The sequence below is a fragment of the Acyrthosiphon pisum genome, chromosome A2 (assembly GCF_005508785.2).
Source record: "Acyrthosiphon pisum isolate AL4f chromosome A2, pea_aphid_22Mar2018_4r6ur, whole genome shotgun sequence".
Classification (NCBI taxonomy): Eukaryota; Metazoa; Arthropoda; class Insecta; order Hemiptera; family Aphididae; genus Acyrthosiphon; species Acyrthosiphon pisum.
The window spans coordinates 117,240,381-117,258,217 of record NC_042495.1 but is presented as its reverse complement, the minus strand read 5'-3'; the positions used below and the strand labels follow the sequence as shown (position 1 = coordinate 117,258,217).

The 17,837-nt window shown below is 33.2% G+C and overlaps 1 protein-coding gene across 8 annotated transcripts in view; it reads left to right on the top strand.

Annotated features, from left to right (window-relative positions):
• LOC100572393 (RNA-binding protein Musashi homolog Rbp6) overlaps positions 1-17,837 on the top strand; it is a 399,006-nt gene that overhangs the window by 224,623 nt on the left and 156,546 nt on the right. For 6 of the 8 annotated variants that reach the window (XM_029489719.1, XM_029489716.1, XM_029489715.1 and 3 more), the window contains 2 exons: positions 4,624-4,683; positions 10,331-10,415. In XM_029489719.1, coding sequence (XP_029345579.1) covers positions 4,624-4,683; positions 10,331-10,415 — 145 coding nt within the window. The remainder of the gene's footprint in view (positions 1-4,623; positions 4,684-10,330; positions 10,416-17,837) is intronic. The other 2 variants (XM_029489717.1, XM_029489722.1) reach the window with 1 other exon arrangement.

The following is a 17,837-nucleotide window of genomic DNA, read 5'->3' as shown; positions in this document are numbered from 1 at the left end:
TATGCATAATGCAGCGGGATAAATGTTTGGTAAAACACGCACATACCATATTTTATTTTTTTTATACATTTACGGCTCAAAGTATTTTTTTTTTTGTATACCCTTAGTATATGACGACGACGACGAAGACTTCGGAAAAACGGCGCATAATAATAATAATAATAATATTTTTTTCCCCTCACGATCGACCAACGCATATAATATATTATTATAATATTCTCCGAATATATTGATAAATCACCGTGGTTATGTTATATATTATATTATTCATCGTTGGTCGCGGGCGTCGTCGTCTCCGGAAACCCGTACACAGGCGCCGTATTAACGTCTATTATATACACACTCACGAATATATAACCTATATAATACATATTATATAGGTAGACCCATATAACATATACATATGAGGACGTGAAATACCCATACGGCGCATTCGTATATTATACATAATACGAAGGCAGGGGGGCGTGTCATCGTTGGCGGTTATGTGGGTGGCTCGCAGTGAGGTGGGGTGGTAGTGTGTGAAAAGGGTATACACTGGACGATTTATCAGCGAGATAGAATTCGAAGCCGAAAACCATTAGAATCAATCAAAAGTATACAGTCGTATAATAGCGTGTCGGCGGGCGGCGGCGGCGTTGGAGCACAGGAGTGCCTACTGCCTATACACACTAGCACAGCACACGCGCGTGCAAAACCCTAAGTACGATTTTCGGCGGCCGATTTTCGGTGGTGTGTGTGTGGGGGGGGAGGTTTGAAAGCGATCAAACACGTCTGCGGGCAAAACTGTCTCGCCGCGAAAACGTCGAGCGATCAGCGGAGGCGCGTGCGCGCGTTCGTGACGAGACGGCGAACGGCGCGCGCACACACACACACACACACACACACCCACATCACCCACATTCACACACATGTGCATGCACACATGCACGCTAACGTTACGAGGGATCGGTGGGTAGGCGTGGGTGGGAGACGACGCGTACGCCTATACACCGAACTCGAAACGGACTGCCGACAATTATTCATCGCGCGGCGGCGGTTCAAGGGTGTTTCGGGCGCGCATTGCCGCGCGCGCGTCACCTGTCCCGCTAGCGCCAAACCAAATGTGTTTCTCTTGTCGTTCGCGTTCTGAGTGCATTAACACACACGCACTCGCGCTCGCACGTCGACACCGCGGGCATCCTCTCCGACCGATCGCGCTCGCTGACGGATAGACGAGAATGCCCGTGGGCGGCGACGGCAGAAAGGGTTGTTATATTCGTTCGCCGTGAGCCTGTGACTGTGACAACAGCCGCGGCGGCGTGATGTATTGATTGTTCAATTTTACACGTCAGCCTCCCCGCTTTCCCAGCGACCAATAACATAGTATTACTATTATTATTATTTAATACGAGTAGGTATACCGCGGTCCAAGCGATGCATCTAGTACCTAGTATCTACCCAACTACACCTACCAGCTGTATATATTATATTACATTATATGCGTGTGTCGTACAGTCATCATTACAACTATCTATATGATTATATTGTATGGTATACTCTGCCATATGGAACCATGCATATTAAAATCATTTACGTGTATAATAAAATCATAACGCGAAGGTGGTGATAATATTATGGTCCATAATATATCTAGCTTAAAATTGTATACTTAAAATTATATGGTTATAATATTATAAATCAATTCAATATTTAAACTCTCTCCCTTATTATGTTCTCTAAGTTCCGTCTTCCACTCTATGAATACACTGCTCCACCTATAGGCTATAATACAGCTGTAAGAAGATCTATTATATGAGCAGTAAAAGTTTTTATTCGATTCATTTTTATAATATAATACTACTCGATTACGGGGATTTAAGCGTAAATGTATTTATATTATACGTTTATTATTACGAACTGTGTATTGATATCGTGGCGCGCAGTTATTCCTCCTCAATTGGTCGTACACGAACTTTATAGTGGATGTAAAAGAAACTCGTTTTTCTTGTCTACGGTCTATGGTTAGGTTGAACGCGAGACGAAATTTGATTTCCTCTGTCGAGCACCCCACCGAGCACGTCTGAAAACTTTAAGAACCGTAGGTACAAAATCCCTCAGTCTTGTTAAATCGTACGGTATAATAATATATACCAGCTAGTATACCTATGTATAAATAATATAAATGCGTGTAGACCCTGCGGAAGGGTAGTAGTAGAAGTGGGAAATATATTCTAATATCCAAAACGAAAACAGTACAACCGAAAGCCATCATGCTTAAAATTGAATTTTTAACACAATTTATTTATCTCGGATAAAACTGAAACTGGTTTTATTATTATTTATTTATATTTGGTATTTACGATTATTTAAATCATCCTCAACTCGCGAGTGAAAATTAAATACATTGGACTTTTAATCATAATATAATTGATTAATTTATCTAATTGATCTAAACAGTACACTCCAATTGTGTACAATAGATTTAACACATTTACAACCGCAATCAAATTAATGAAGAATCGAAATATTTTAGCACATTACTTGTACGTCGCCTATAGGGTGGGAAATAATTATAGTTTGTGTAACGTCAACCTTTGTGTCGAGCTGTCAAATGCTTGGGGGAATTTTGGACACATTAATTTTTGGATTATAAAAATAACTCGATAACTCCTTTTTACTTATTCTATTGATTCGCAGGAGGTAACTTTTATCAAACAGTGTTTGCAGCTATTAATATATCGATATGTTTAATGGAATCATAAAACCATCAATGAATTACAATTTGAAGTTCAAAGTTTGATAGCCTATTATGAAGTTAAAATAACTCAAACATGATGAAAATACAATTTTTATATCATTAAAAGTTTTCTCCGAAAAAAACAACATCCTCAAACATAATATTTTGTGTATCATTAACTAACTTGAAAATTTTAATGTCAGTTTGCTTTATCAAATGCAATATTTCTTTAGCTTCCTCATTACCTATACCTACATTTTAAATTGTAATTATTTCAGCTGAGTGATGAACCATATTTTTTTCAAATTAATGTTATTAATGTTATAGGCAGGCATGAGTTTATATTATAATAATGAAAAAACTCACATTATTATCATTGCATTTACAAATAATGATAATAATAATATACCTAATATATTATCATATAAAGTCGATGGACCGTTCGACGGGGGTACACTCCGGCTATTGCTCGACCACAAGAGCGCAATATAAATTCGAATTTTTTATTCATTGAAATGTTGTCTTTTTTTTTATTGTCCAAGTCACCTTCTCCGGTGGTTTTGGGTCACGGACACGTATTCAAAAATCCCCAGAGGGTCGCAAACCGAATATAATTTCGCTTTGTCCACCGGTCGCCGTTCGATCGTCGTCTGGGTCATTGTCTGAAATATTATTTACGCGAGTATAAAACATAATATAGGTACGAAAAATAAAACTAGCACACATAGACCCGCAAAACACGTATAAGCAAGTATAAAATATATTTTATATAACATACCCTGTTTTGTATGCTGTGTCATATTGATGGTATTCTCATAAAATACTGTTCGCAGTTCGGTGTGTGCATGCCTGTGTGTGTGTGTGTGTGTGTGTGTGTGTGGGCGTATGTGTGAGTGTGTGTATGTGTTTAATCTTGCGTTAAAAATATCGTCGAACTCATCGGTGGTTGGGTGCATGTACGAGAGGCGGTGTAAGAGCGCACGTTTTGTGAGCACGTGGGGTGTGTGTGTGTGTGTTTGGGGGCGCGCGTGTGTAGGGAAATTTCCTGGTCACAATCGATTTGCAAAAAAAAAGTAAATAAATATATATAATATATAACCCCTTTCCCGTCGCGATCAAATCCACCTCGTCGCCAATTTTTTTCCCTCCGCGCGAAAATAAATATATATGTATAAACGGGGTGGTCGGGTTAGTAGACGGAAAATGTATATATGTATAATAAATAATATAAAGTGGAAAAATTCCGCATCGGTACGCACGCCGATGAGGCATTGAGATCGCTCCGCCGAGCGTACGGATTTCCCGTCCCGTTCGATTCCCGGTGTGATGTGATCTAAATAATAAACGGGTCCACATTACCATAATATTGACCTAGGTGGCGGTGGCGGCAGGAGGGATGATTTTCACTCGGTGCCGTGTACGCAATATGTGTGTATGTCGAGCAGTATGTGATGTAAATAATATTATTATATATAAAATATATTCTGCGGGGGTGGTTCAGCAGCACGCGTTTTTCCGTATAGGGTTGTCGGTGGTGTATGATGGTAGTCGGATGTAGGACGAGGATTGAAAAAATATTAATAATAAAAAAAACCAACTTATTAGATATATTATTGTTATTATTATTATTATTATTATTATTATTATAAAGTATAATACGACGTGTGCAATTTATAAATATCATAGACATTATATCTATATAGGTACGAGTATATACTACTACTACAATACGCATACTATCCTAATGATTTACGTTTTAAGTTGTACGACTTTCCGGGTAAAACACAAAAATAAATTGTTTTTTGTTTTTTGTTTTATTTTTTTATTTTATATAAATAAAAATCTTTAAATAAAACCATTGTTGTGAGCATAGTTGTGATTGTACGTTATAAATGGGGTTTCAGCCGTGTTGCTGTAGCTGATCAGACCGCTGGAAACGAAAACGAGCTGAAATATGTGTCAAGGTAGGAAACATATTAACGGAATAGGTTTTTGGAGTGTGTTTTGTGATTTTTACCACACCGGGAAATTCAATTAGCTATACTATTAATACGAAAAAATATACAAACCGATCATTTTACATACCAAACATAATCATATTTTATAATATTATAAACGGATAACAATTATAATAAATAATATGCGTGTATATACACATTATAATGCACCTGTGTGTATATAAATGTATGTGTTATTTATATTTGTATCGATTTTAGCTAATCGAATATTCCTGGCGTTTTGTTATTAATAGTTAATTTTTGTATGTTTTAAAAAAAAAAAATAATTTACATTTTATTATTTTTATTGTTAATATTTAGTTGGGATGTTTTGATTTATTGGTGTACCGTTGCGTATTTAGAATATTAATTGTTTTATCTTCGACCTGCAGATTGATATCGCTTTTGATGTATTTTATTTTAATAAAAAAAAAATGGCTGCCACATTGATTTGTTTTTTTGTTTTATTATATTTTTATTTAAAATGTTACCAAATTACCAGTTTTTCTAATTACATTTTTTTTACGTTGTATTTGGCGTAAAAGTAACATCTATATACTTTGCGTGATCTAAATATTATATTCTTGCCAGTGCATGTTTTTGTTTTTTATTTATTTTTTTAATTATTCTCGGTTCCGATAACTTATTTTGTTACTGATATGATAATTAATTTAAATTTAATTCTTATGATATATGACATGTACACTATGGGGTTTCCAAAAAATAAAAGAAAACAGATCATCTAAGAGGGAATTTTTTTGATGTGAATATTGTTTGAGCAAAACTCTGATCACTAAACTACTTTGATACTGATTTAGGTATATTATGAGTCCCGGAGTGTCAAAAACGCAAATTTATGCAGTTTTTAGATTATTATTATTATAAGTAGTATGTATGACTGACTCTTATAGGCATGTTTAAGAGAGTTTAGTTAAATTCAATCTTTCAATGTTTTTTTAAAATTCGACGTGAACCCATACAAGAGGAAAACATTTATTTTCAATTATTATTTAAGCTGCTGACCACGTTAGGTGATATAACGTAAATTGAAAAAAAAATTACGTAGTCGTCTAACCTTGCTTACTCATAAAAATCAGATTTAAGTATTGTGAAGGTGTTATTTTATTTCTTACAATAATTATACTTAATTAATTCTCTTATATTGGTGTATACGTCGAAGATCTCGATGGGGGGTCTTACAGGTATATGAGATAGAAAACACTATAAACGGATTTTTACTTATGCATATATACATAATGACTACCTATATCAAGACACAAATACATTTTAGTTGTGATACAGTTCTTTTTTTTCAATGGCAATTAGTATTAAGTGTCTTGTCTTGTAGGGTTAAAAATTCTATGACGTTGTTTTCCTTGATTTATTATTAGTATAAGTGTTGTTTCTGTTACTTAATATTTATAATTCATTCATAAAAAATCGTTATTCTGTTTTTCCTTCTGACATTATTCCTTGAAAATCCAATCATAAAATATTTCTTAAGCTAGTTTATAAATTCAACCCCAGGTTTTAATAGTATTATAGTAGTGCTTTATAACAATTATTTTAATATTTATATTATATTATTGCTACATCTGTTTAATTATTTTTGAAATACCAAACGGGAAATCATAAATAATTGTAAAATTGAAAAAAAAATTGATTTAACACTGATTATTTAGTTAAAACAATTCTTTGCTGTGATAAATTTTATAAATAAATATTCAAGTATGGGAATAAATCACCTATGTCAAATGTTAAAAAATAAAATAATAAGCTTTCAAACTTGACTGTAGAAACTAAATCTAAAAACGTGCGTATACTATACTTAAGACGGTCGATAAGCTACTAGAAATCATTTAAACGAGAAATAAAAACGTAAATAATTTGGTGTACAATCCTATATTATAACAACACGACGGGCATTTTCGAGAAAGCGTCTCTTGACCCTGGCTGCATTTACAACCACTCCGGTGGCGATCATCCGATTCGCGGTTTTTGAATTAGTCAATGTTTCAATAAATCTAATAGGTACGTCGGGTCCGAACGGGTCTTAATTATATTCCACGTGGCGTTTATCGTCGACTGAAAAAGTCCATAAATGTTATAATATTGTATATTATTATGGCTGCCTGTGTACAAGCAACATCGCACCGGACCTCATAAAATTATGTACGTACACCATACACGATTGGACCAGAAACGATGTACACGCGTGTCTATATAACATTTTAATAATAATATGGTAGAGTAAAAAAGAAACACTTTTGTGTATTATAATACGTAAAGATATTTATTATATTATAATATATTGTGTTTGTGTGTACCACCACGCGTGCGTTACAATAATAATAGCCATAACGATGATGATGATGATGATGATGATGATGATAATAATAATAATAATAATAATAATAATAATAATAATAATAATAATAGTAATATGATATTATTTTGACCTGGGTTTTTTGGTTATCACAAGGGTGGACGACAAAGGGGGGGTCGTGTATACGTTTTCGTTAACATACATATATACACATATGATATACGTATGTATTATTATTATTATAAGGACGGCCGTTGTTTGCCCCCGAGTGGTGGTGTTCAGAACGATCGGTGGCAAGTAGGAGGGGTACTTTTTTGGGGAGGAGGCGGGAGTAAGGAGTAAAAGGGATTTTGCGGCGGTGTTCGAATTTAATAGCGCGCCAAGTTACCACGTAATCTAGTTCGGATGCGCGGGAACGGTTTCCGCGACGGTGGTAACGTTTTCACAAATAATACGTTCCATGCTAAAACCGAACATAAATCAACCGTTTCGCCCCGTTTGCTGCAGCTCCTCGCGTGTGTTCTGCCACCGTTGCACAAGTCTCTCGCACCCTCTCGCACCCCCTTGACCCACGTTCTACTCTCTTCGCCTCCACAAACCCCGCCGCCAACCTACCTCCGGCGTTGCATCCTCTCCGTCCCCCCGCGTTCCCCTCTGTGTATGATTTAAGGCCCGAACCCTTTATTATATACGGTTTTGCGTCCTATATATTATGTTATACATCTCGCTGCCGTTTGATTTGCCGCGTAGCCCTTTACTTTTTGCACTGACCGCACACAAGCTCGTACCCCGCGCTAACGCCGACAGCGGTCAGTTTTTATGACGACACGGAATTCACGCCCACTTTGTAACGTCGGTCCGTTATTTGGATGGAATCCCTCTGCAGCTGCAGGATCCGTTGTCCGCACAGTTTTCGCTGTTGTAGTCGTCGTCCACAAAACATCATGAGACCTCAACCGCCATCAGCTATAATAATGGATTATAATATAACGTTCGGTGGTCAGGGGTGGAGACAGGATAATAATAATTATTATAAAATGAATTACAGCTTTTGAATTATTGCACAATATAATATATTATAGGAACTATTTCGTTATCAACCACCAAGTTCATAAGTTATAGTAACAGATTATTATTCAATGATATTATATTAAATGTATCAGTACGCCAAGATATTAACTAAACATTTAAAAAAAAAAATGAACAGATTATTATTTCACTTTAAAGATAATACTATCGATACATTTAATACTACTGGAATTATTGGACACCAATTTTTTGTTGGTTAATTGATACAAATTTTTTTTTGCATATATCGTTACTTATAAACGTTATTTATAATCTAAATCAACATAATATACTTAATGAATTAAATTAAATTAAATTATATTGATTAGATTTTGTGAAAATATGTTATATAGAATACTATTAATAACATATAGATACAATCTTATATTAACGTAACATTCATGTTAGTTTAAAAATGTTGAGAAAGTCAATTAAATACATTTACCCATTATTTTAAAAATTGAATGTATGCTCAAGCAGATAATCTATTTAAAGATCTTTTGTATCAGTTGTATCCTAAACATATTTTAAAAATAGGTAAAGCTTAGAAAATATTTTAATATTTTTTTATATTTAATATATCAAAATAACTAATAAAAAATATAAAAATAAATAAAAATAAAAAAGAATAACTCATGTTAAACATTTTGATCCCAAACTGTGTATTATGATTATTTTCAGAATTAAGTTGCAATTTGACTACAAGATTTTTTAGTTAATTTGAACAACACTAGTTGATTTATAAAAACAATTTAAATACCAATGTAAAATATTACATAATATCATATTTTTCAAGGGTTTGTTTTTAACCGTAATGTTGTTTACAAAAATATTAACTAATATACACATACCTAATATAATGCACATTTTACCGAACAAAATATAATTTTTTACAGTTTAATTTAATTGTTGTTTGGCAATATTAACTAACATTACAGTAATAATAGTTCATGTTTTTCTTGTTTTCGTCCTATTACCTTTTTATTTACCTATATTGTAACATTTTCATAACTACTTATTTCATATAATAATATTTTTGAATTTAACACGCCACTATCAATATATATTTTGTATTTCTATAGAAATAATTTATATTTATATTCTGTTTTAACTATATTTAAGCTTGTATTTTATACTTTTTAAATACGTATAATTGTATTTACTTATATACCAATATATTACCTGTTGTTATTAGAATCAATATTAAATATTTCTGATAAAATCCTTAAATCATAAAGTAGCACATTATTAATACAACTGGTATAAAACGCAAAACAAAACTTTAGTGAATAATTCGCTGAGAATTTTATTTGAATATGAAATGAAGTTAGTTATAGTGTATGAAACACGATTTTAGTTACATGAAAGACTTAATCAAAGGAATGATAGCCCGTAATCACGGTGTGAAAGATTAAATATTCAAAGTAAATTACGTGAGGGAATGAAGGAATTATGGATGATGTTTTAAATTTAATAATATTATGTAGGTGTATGAAATTAAAATAGTTTCCATGTATATCGTGCGACAAAATATCATAACTGAGATTAACTGGTGTACGTATAAATAATAAAGAGCTGCTGTGTCGTAAGAAAATGTAATATTTGAAATTCAAAGCTGATACGAATATGTGAAGGCTGCTAGACTATATAGTAAAGAGTTTATAAAATTAATACAATTTACCATAATATTATGACATTATTATTTATAGAAAGAGTGTGTATACAATAAATATCAATATGACGTTATGAATTAAAATAAGAAGAAAATAATGCAGAACGATAATAATTAAAAAACTAATGACAGAGAATCAAAATTTGAAATAAACTAATTATGATTTAATCATTATTATTTCGTACCCTATTGTGAGAAATATTAATTGAATAGACAATGAGATACCTGCACATAAATACAAGATCGTTGAGGAAGGTTGTTTTCTGTAAAAATGAAATGTATGTGTTCCTATAAATGTGTAAATAAATACAATTAATGTATATTATTCAAAATAACAATTCTGAGTATTTCAATTTATATAAATCAAAATCTCAGTATTAAACATCAGGCAGCCGCTGTTTGGATAGTGTCTTATTAAAGCGATTACTATTAAACTTAAATTGCATGGGATTAAATTGAGGAGGAGAGCTGAAGAAAATACAGACATTATATAGATTTTTACCAAAAATATACTTTATGGACTTAAAAAACCATAATTTTGTTTATAGGGGATTTGGATTCGTCACTTTCGCAGATCCGTCCAGCGTGGACAAAGTTCTGGCACAAGGATCACACGAGTTGGACGGCAAAAAAGTAAGTAACGCTCCGTTTCTTTTTTATTAATTTAATATTAAGATTTCAAAGACTCGAGAGCATAAGGATAATACGAGCACAATGTTTTCGACTAATGGAAAATATTTGTTTGAATTTTATGGGTGTGAAAGTTAGTTTAATCGATTCATTATTTAGAATGTTTCCTTAAACTCGTTGTATCAATTTCAAAATACAATAATATTGTTTTAAAAAAAATGTTGTACATGAATAATATGATATGTATACACATTTTTTTAATATATCTTAAGTTTAAATAAAAAAAAATCACATTATTTTAAGATCAAAATCCATCAGATAAAATTTACATTATACATTCTGCAAAGGAACAAAATGAACATTGGTAATCCCATTTTATTTTTTCGAATGCTTTTTTTTTTGTACTTGCAAATTGCCTATTTAAAAATACAATATTTTCCCGATTGCTATCTCGGAAGGTTTTCATATTGAATATGACAAAATAATGATGTCGATGGAAACCAAAAAAAAAAAATAAAAAATAATATTAATATAATTCTTTACAATCGTTTTGTTTTCCAATCGTATAGTTTTTCGTTTTTTGATTGCGGATTATAGTTAAGCTCGTTTGTTCCCGTCGGTGTACCAAAATCCATAATGGTAAATCAACTATGCATGAGCTAATAACATTACATAATACCAGCTTATATATTATTATAATAAAGATCGCCTAGGGAGATGACAAAACGACGAGGAGGAAACGACGAATATGTTTTGCCTCGTTCTCGTGTCACTTTTGTAAAGTATTTATATACTCGTCGGTAGAGCTGGAATGGCCATTTCGCCGGGAATCGGATTATATATAACGCCACCACGTCTCATCATATATAATAGAATAAGATTCGTAAACCCAAAATCGAGACTGTAATCCGCGTTCGAAATAAATGACGTTTATACCCGCGTAAACGACCGATGGCGATGTCGCGTTTTTGAATAAAACGTCAGTATTGAGAACGCGACCACGCGACCTGCAGCTGCCTTGAAATATTTATTTTTTGGATATCGACCAATGTGAAGCGAAAAAAAAATCATTAAATGAGAATGCGAGAGAAAACCGAGTAGGTGTACCTATATATTATTAATATAATACACCGTACGTAACCATGCACAAAAATCTATATAGTATTACCATCTCGGCGTCACTTCGATTGCAATTCAATAGCCCCGTCGGTGGGGGAGGGTGATTCCTCGTTAGGTCAGGTGGGTGGTGGTGATGATGGACCAGTTGATGTGGGGAGGAGTAGTGAGTGAGATTAGCTCGTTTAAGAAAAGACCCGGCTGGCAGCCGCCACTCTGGTTCGGGTATATACAATACTACGCGCGTCTCATCGTCGCCGTGAGAATTTCTTCACGTGACGGACTGGCGACTTTCCGGCCGGTTTGATCCCCACACACCACCACACCCGCCGGCCGTTTCTTTCGTCGCTGTCGTATATTATATTCTTCTTATTCTCCTTCTACTCCTCCTCCGCTTACTATAGCCTCAGCGATTACCACCCCTACCGCCCTTCGTCACCCCGCGCGCGTTTTCAATCATCGTTCCTCTCTGTTCAGTTTTGGGAACTGCGACTTGTCTTTTTTTTTTTACTCACGAGTGTTTTCACTTCACAGTCTATTACCAGCGTGGAATAATACCATTATTAAATGCCACCGAAGATTTTAATACATTCGAGTACACAGCCATCGAAGCGCCTTGTCGGCGATTCTTTAAAACCTACCCCCTCCGTGGTTATTCATCAGATGAGTGCGTTGTTATGACTGATTTATTAAGAGCCTTTAAAAAAAAATAATGAAATAATGAAATGTCGATGTACTTTTAAGTACTATAAAGACGTCCTCTCTGGTGGGTATAAAATGCACAAAATATCACCCGGTATGGTATACGTTCACTCAAAAAACTAGTAACCTATGGGATTTTTGCAGTGTTTATGTATAAATCAATAAAAAAAATACAGCTACATATAGTATAGGTACTTACGATTCATTTTAAATTATAAATTATCTGTAGGTTTGGTAGATTTTCAACTGTATTGTATATGCACAGAGATCGGTTTAATTAATGTTATCAAAGAAGCCTTTATAAAAGTTTTGTGGGAATTGTGAACTTTGTATATACCATACGTTTGAATTGTGCTATCAACCATGGATTGACGGTTCATTTGTAATCAGTGGCCAACCTGAAATGGACACAAATAGATTGATTTTGAAGAGACCTTGTAGCATGTCCAAGTGATTGAATGCCGTAGACAGAAAACATGTATAAAGTGAAATTGATAGAATAGTGTTAGGTATATATTATAGTATGTTGGAATCGGTTTTTTTTTAGAACCCAATAACAAGAATATAAACTTTCTATTAAGTGTGTTTTCTTTTTTTTTATATACAACTTATATACTACTAGCTAGTAGTAGGTGTTTAGTACAGAGTTTATAAAAACATTTATTACAATTTTGAATACGAAAACTTTGAAAAAACATTAAAATGTGTTTTTCATAAATATAATAATATTATGATAGGAATAAAAAAAAATAATTTTGAAATATAAAAATATTTATAAGTCCAATTACAAATATAAGACATTTCTGTAGGTACATTGTACATATTTTATTCAAATAATTACATATTGAATGAAGAATGAATAAGTATACAATGTATTTGAAGAACAAATTTTAATTTTGGTAATTAGAGCCAAATTACTAAGCTGGGTCACATACCAAGGTCTAACACGATCGAAAAAAAACTACTGAATTAGAAACCACGAGGAATGAAGCCTTTGGAAACGTATATACAACGATGGTATGATAAAGTATTAAAGGATCTATCAACCCTAAAAGTGGAAAACTATAGGGAGGTAGTACTGGATAGAGTAGAGAGAGATGGAGAGAAGAAAGTGTGTTTTGCATTGATAGGCCTAAGCGACCCCTGAAGCTGGAGAAATCAAAAACCTATTACTTAAATGTATGAAATCATAGATTGTAGGTATTATTTAGGTACCAATAAAGTTATGGATTTATGATAATTTATCAATAATAATATTATATTAATTTATTAAAAATTAATATTTTTCAATTTAACACATTTCTAATTCTATATACACAATACTATTTATAATATATGAGTTTATATCAGTTAATCATAATTTTATATTTTAATGTTAAAAGAAACAACTGTTTTTAAAAGTTCACGTCATATTAGTAATACATTTCTTGTTACCTACTATTTTGTTGCGGGCAAATTAATTTTGATTGATATAACAATAAATTATAAAAAAGCAGACAAATTTCGTATTTCGGTTTGAGGAATTTTACTATTTCATGGACCGCAATTTACAGCAATTCATAATAATATGTAGGAAGACAGTTCGTGATTGGATTAAGTGATGGTGGTGTTTTTGAAATCGAAATTCTGCAGTATATGTGATGTGAGGCGATTAACGGGTTGCTGAAAGATGGGAGTGGGAAGTGGGGAGGATAGAAGCTGCCGCCGTTGCACGATTTCAGTGGGTGACAAAACGTTAGACGTTCGTAAATCTAATTGGAGCTGGTGTGTAACTCCGTCCACCGATGGACGAAATGGTGGATGGGTGGCTGCGCGAGCAGATTGATGCGGATGGGAAAAGAAGAAAAGTCAAAGTGGCGAGATAGAGGGTAGAAAAAAATATAGGGTCTTACCAGAGTCCGAGAGATCAATTAATTAAAAGAGACACACGGCAACTGTGACGGTAGCGGGAAAAAAAGAGTGGCGTGGCGGTGGCGTGAGGAGCTGCAGGTTTTCGAGAGATAGTAATTCATTTGGCATTTCTCAGCGTGGCCGGGAAGGACGCAAGAGATTATCCTATATGGTTGTATAGCAGCGAGGCCGTATGACGTTGTTCGGAGTCACGGTCGATTATTACCACACTGGTGGTAGTGGTAGTGATGCCACCCCACCGCAGAAACGACAGTTTGATTAAAAAACCCACCCCCGCCCTTAGATACATGAACTTTTGTAGACTAACCTTTACTTTTTTTCCTGTCTCCTCGACCGCCGTTCGGGTTCTATACCCACCCAGTCATCAAATGTCACACAATCTGGTGCCGGCAATGAGAAAAATGACATTTGTTATCAACTACCTTATACCTTACCTACGTTCCTTTTTCGTTAATAATAACTTATTATATCCAACAGTGACTTTTATATCGGAAATTGATTTCGTTTCACCACCATTGGACATTTAGACTCGGCCGACACGTTTTTATTTGTGAATATTGCAAGGAAAAAAATATTGACTAACTCAACGTCATTTTACCACTGTATTTTTTTTATCATTATTATTATTATCTTTTTAATTAAATACAAATCCATTTCAAGATAAAAAAAATAAAAAAAAATACAGACTATTTTCTTCCAACTGTTTGCCATGGATACATTGATTACGCCCGAGTAAGCTACCAAGTTTTTACCCTTTACAATTATGTAAGGAATTTCAAAGTATTTTTTCCGGACCCGTTCTCAAAACGAATAGTATCATGGTTGTCTTGATTCTCGATAGCCGATATTATTATTCCTACGTTATTGTTTCAACTTAAATTATTAACCTTTATAGTTTAAATACTCAATCATTAATATTATTTAAACAATAAGGTGTTATCGTTAAACTTTTTTCCTATTGTAAAATAAATAACGAAAGAAGAAATCATAATATAATAAAATATAAAGCAAATAATGATTACTGCGGCCGTTCTATTAGTCTATGATCGGTGTTATGAAAAATTTCGGAGGAGGAGTAAAGTTTACAACAAAATACAACAAAGTAATGGTCGTTTAATAACTATTACCGATTGTTATTTTTTATTGTTGATTGTTGATAATAATATGGAAATGGCGTGACTGAAAGCCGTACTGTTTAAAAATAACATTTACGGTTCCGTGTGTAACATTATTACAATGACCACGTAGGAGATTTTTATTGTATAATATACGATTTGTTGTGTGGATCTAATGTAAATGTTTATTAATTATTTTCTGTGAGTTTTGACCGGATAACGTGCAAATTCATGATAAAATATAACACAGTTGACTAGCTAATATTACCTATAACACCTTTAATATTGTATACAATTTTAATAGAATACATTTTGGAATCTTGTAATGTATAATATAATAATAGACAAACTTATATTGTTATTAGGTATTCGGAGACCGTCGAGAATGCAAATTATATTTCTCCTCCCCCCCTCCCTAAAATAGAAAAAATTATTTTAATTGCAAATTTAGATATTTACACGCGCCCGAATATAATGGTAAACCGTGGTCGTCGCAATCGTGAAAAGTTACTTTTCCATTATCGTGGTTAACTATACTCAAACTGCCAAGTTTGTCTAAAACTATCTGATCCAGATATTTTTTTTATTCGTAGTACCTATAATATATACTAATAATTTTAAATCATACGTTTTTCGTGCATGCAATTTCCGGTTTGAGGGAGAAACATTATTAATGATAAAAACTATTATTCTACTCGAATGTATACCGTGATAATAACATAGAGGTGTCAGAAATTGCAATGTGTTTTTTTCACTCTGTTAACTACCTTTTTCTTCGGTGTGCGATGTTATACGTCCGTTTAGCACGTCACTTACAAAGGTTTTGGAGTTGGACGAACGTCTATTACATTGGGTCGTGTAATGCGCTATTTAGATAATGACCGCCGTGTCGCCGAAGGGGTCAATTTTACACCACCGCTCAGACGTTTCCAAACTTCTCCCGTGAAGAGATCGTTTGTAATTAATAAACCCTAGATCGGCCGTGTCCAGGACAGACGTTTATCATTAGAATCGCTACAACAGTGTCGCGAATTATTATTTCGTTGCCTTGACAGACTCGACTTGAAATGACACGACGACGCATAAAACCTTCTGGATAGGTGCAATAGGGCGTATATTATTATTAATTTCCACAAAATAATATTCAAAACCACAAGACTATATGAGGTGAATTTGAACGAGACAATATAACCAGTACTAACCTAGCTATCTAGGCATTTGTTTATTTGTAAAAATACACAAATGTCGGTAAAGTGGGTACTAAGCGCAATAGATTTTATGGCATTAACCGGTTGGTACGATAAACAATATAATACTGAATTGCAATTTTTTTTTTAAGTCGTCATCAAGTCGGTCATATTATTTGAACTTTGCTGGTACATAATATTTCATACGTAGGATCCAACTTCCATACCACTATTCCAACTATTTCCTGACTCATTGTCAGTCTCACACACAAAACTTTTTTGCGTATATTTTCAGAAACGTGTGGAAATGTTTCAAAATTGAAATCATTAAGGTATAAGGTTATTTCCGACTGAAATGTAGGCAAGTATTACTCGAGTATTATTATCAGACAATACTGCTATGGAAAAGTGAAACCAAACACATTTCACCTGTCAAACTGTCGAGCCAAAAACTTTCGACAGGGTGTACACTGTACATCGCGGTAAGTATAGCTGTATAACATGCTGTTTGTGGTTTTACCATCCCTTTAGTGCCGTAGAAAGTTTACTAATTTAAACGAGAAGAGACCACGACTTTATTTAAAATAATTTACCAGTATTCTTTTTATTCTTATTGTTATGCTAATAGTCAATTTAAAATGAATATTAAAGTACAATTTATATAAAAGAATAAACTTTGACAGTGAGAGTACTGTAAAATAGAATTACGGTCAAACTTTTCACAAATTATGACAACATTGTTTTTATTCGTTAAGGATCCGTCAGGTTCATACCAATTTATACTTTTAGGGATAGAAACGGAAAACGTTGACAATAATTTATTAAAAAACAAAATATAATTAATAATATTCAATGACGATTGGATAAGATAACGTGAATACGGTTAATTTCATTAGTATAATATGGCCGTATAATAACGAATATGTTATAATGTAAAACTAATAGTTGCGTATTCAATTATAAAACCTGCCCTAATGCAGTTAAAGGTATAGACAAATTGCATTATTTATCGTAATAACTTTGATATATTTTTCTCTCCCTCGTTTTGTTGAACAAAACTCCTTACCGCATTCTTTTCCGCTTTGAACAAAAAACGATTTACCCACGAAACCCATTTTCCTATAACACATCCATAATACAAACGACGTACATATAACATATAATACGTAATAATAATAATAATAATAATAATACGATTCAAGAAAAAGAAAATATTGCCTCAACAATAATCTGAAGTCTTGAACAATTGACCGATTTTCAGAATTTCTATCAACGTGTAATATATTTATTTATGTCTTATGAGAAAAATAAAGCGAAAAAAAGAGGGGTTCGTATTTATATGTATACTTATAAGTTATAATAATAATATAGTCTCGCATGTGAATTTCGGTAGA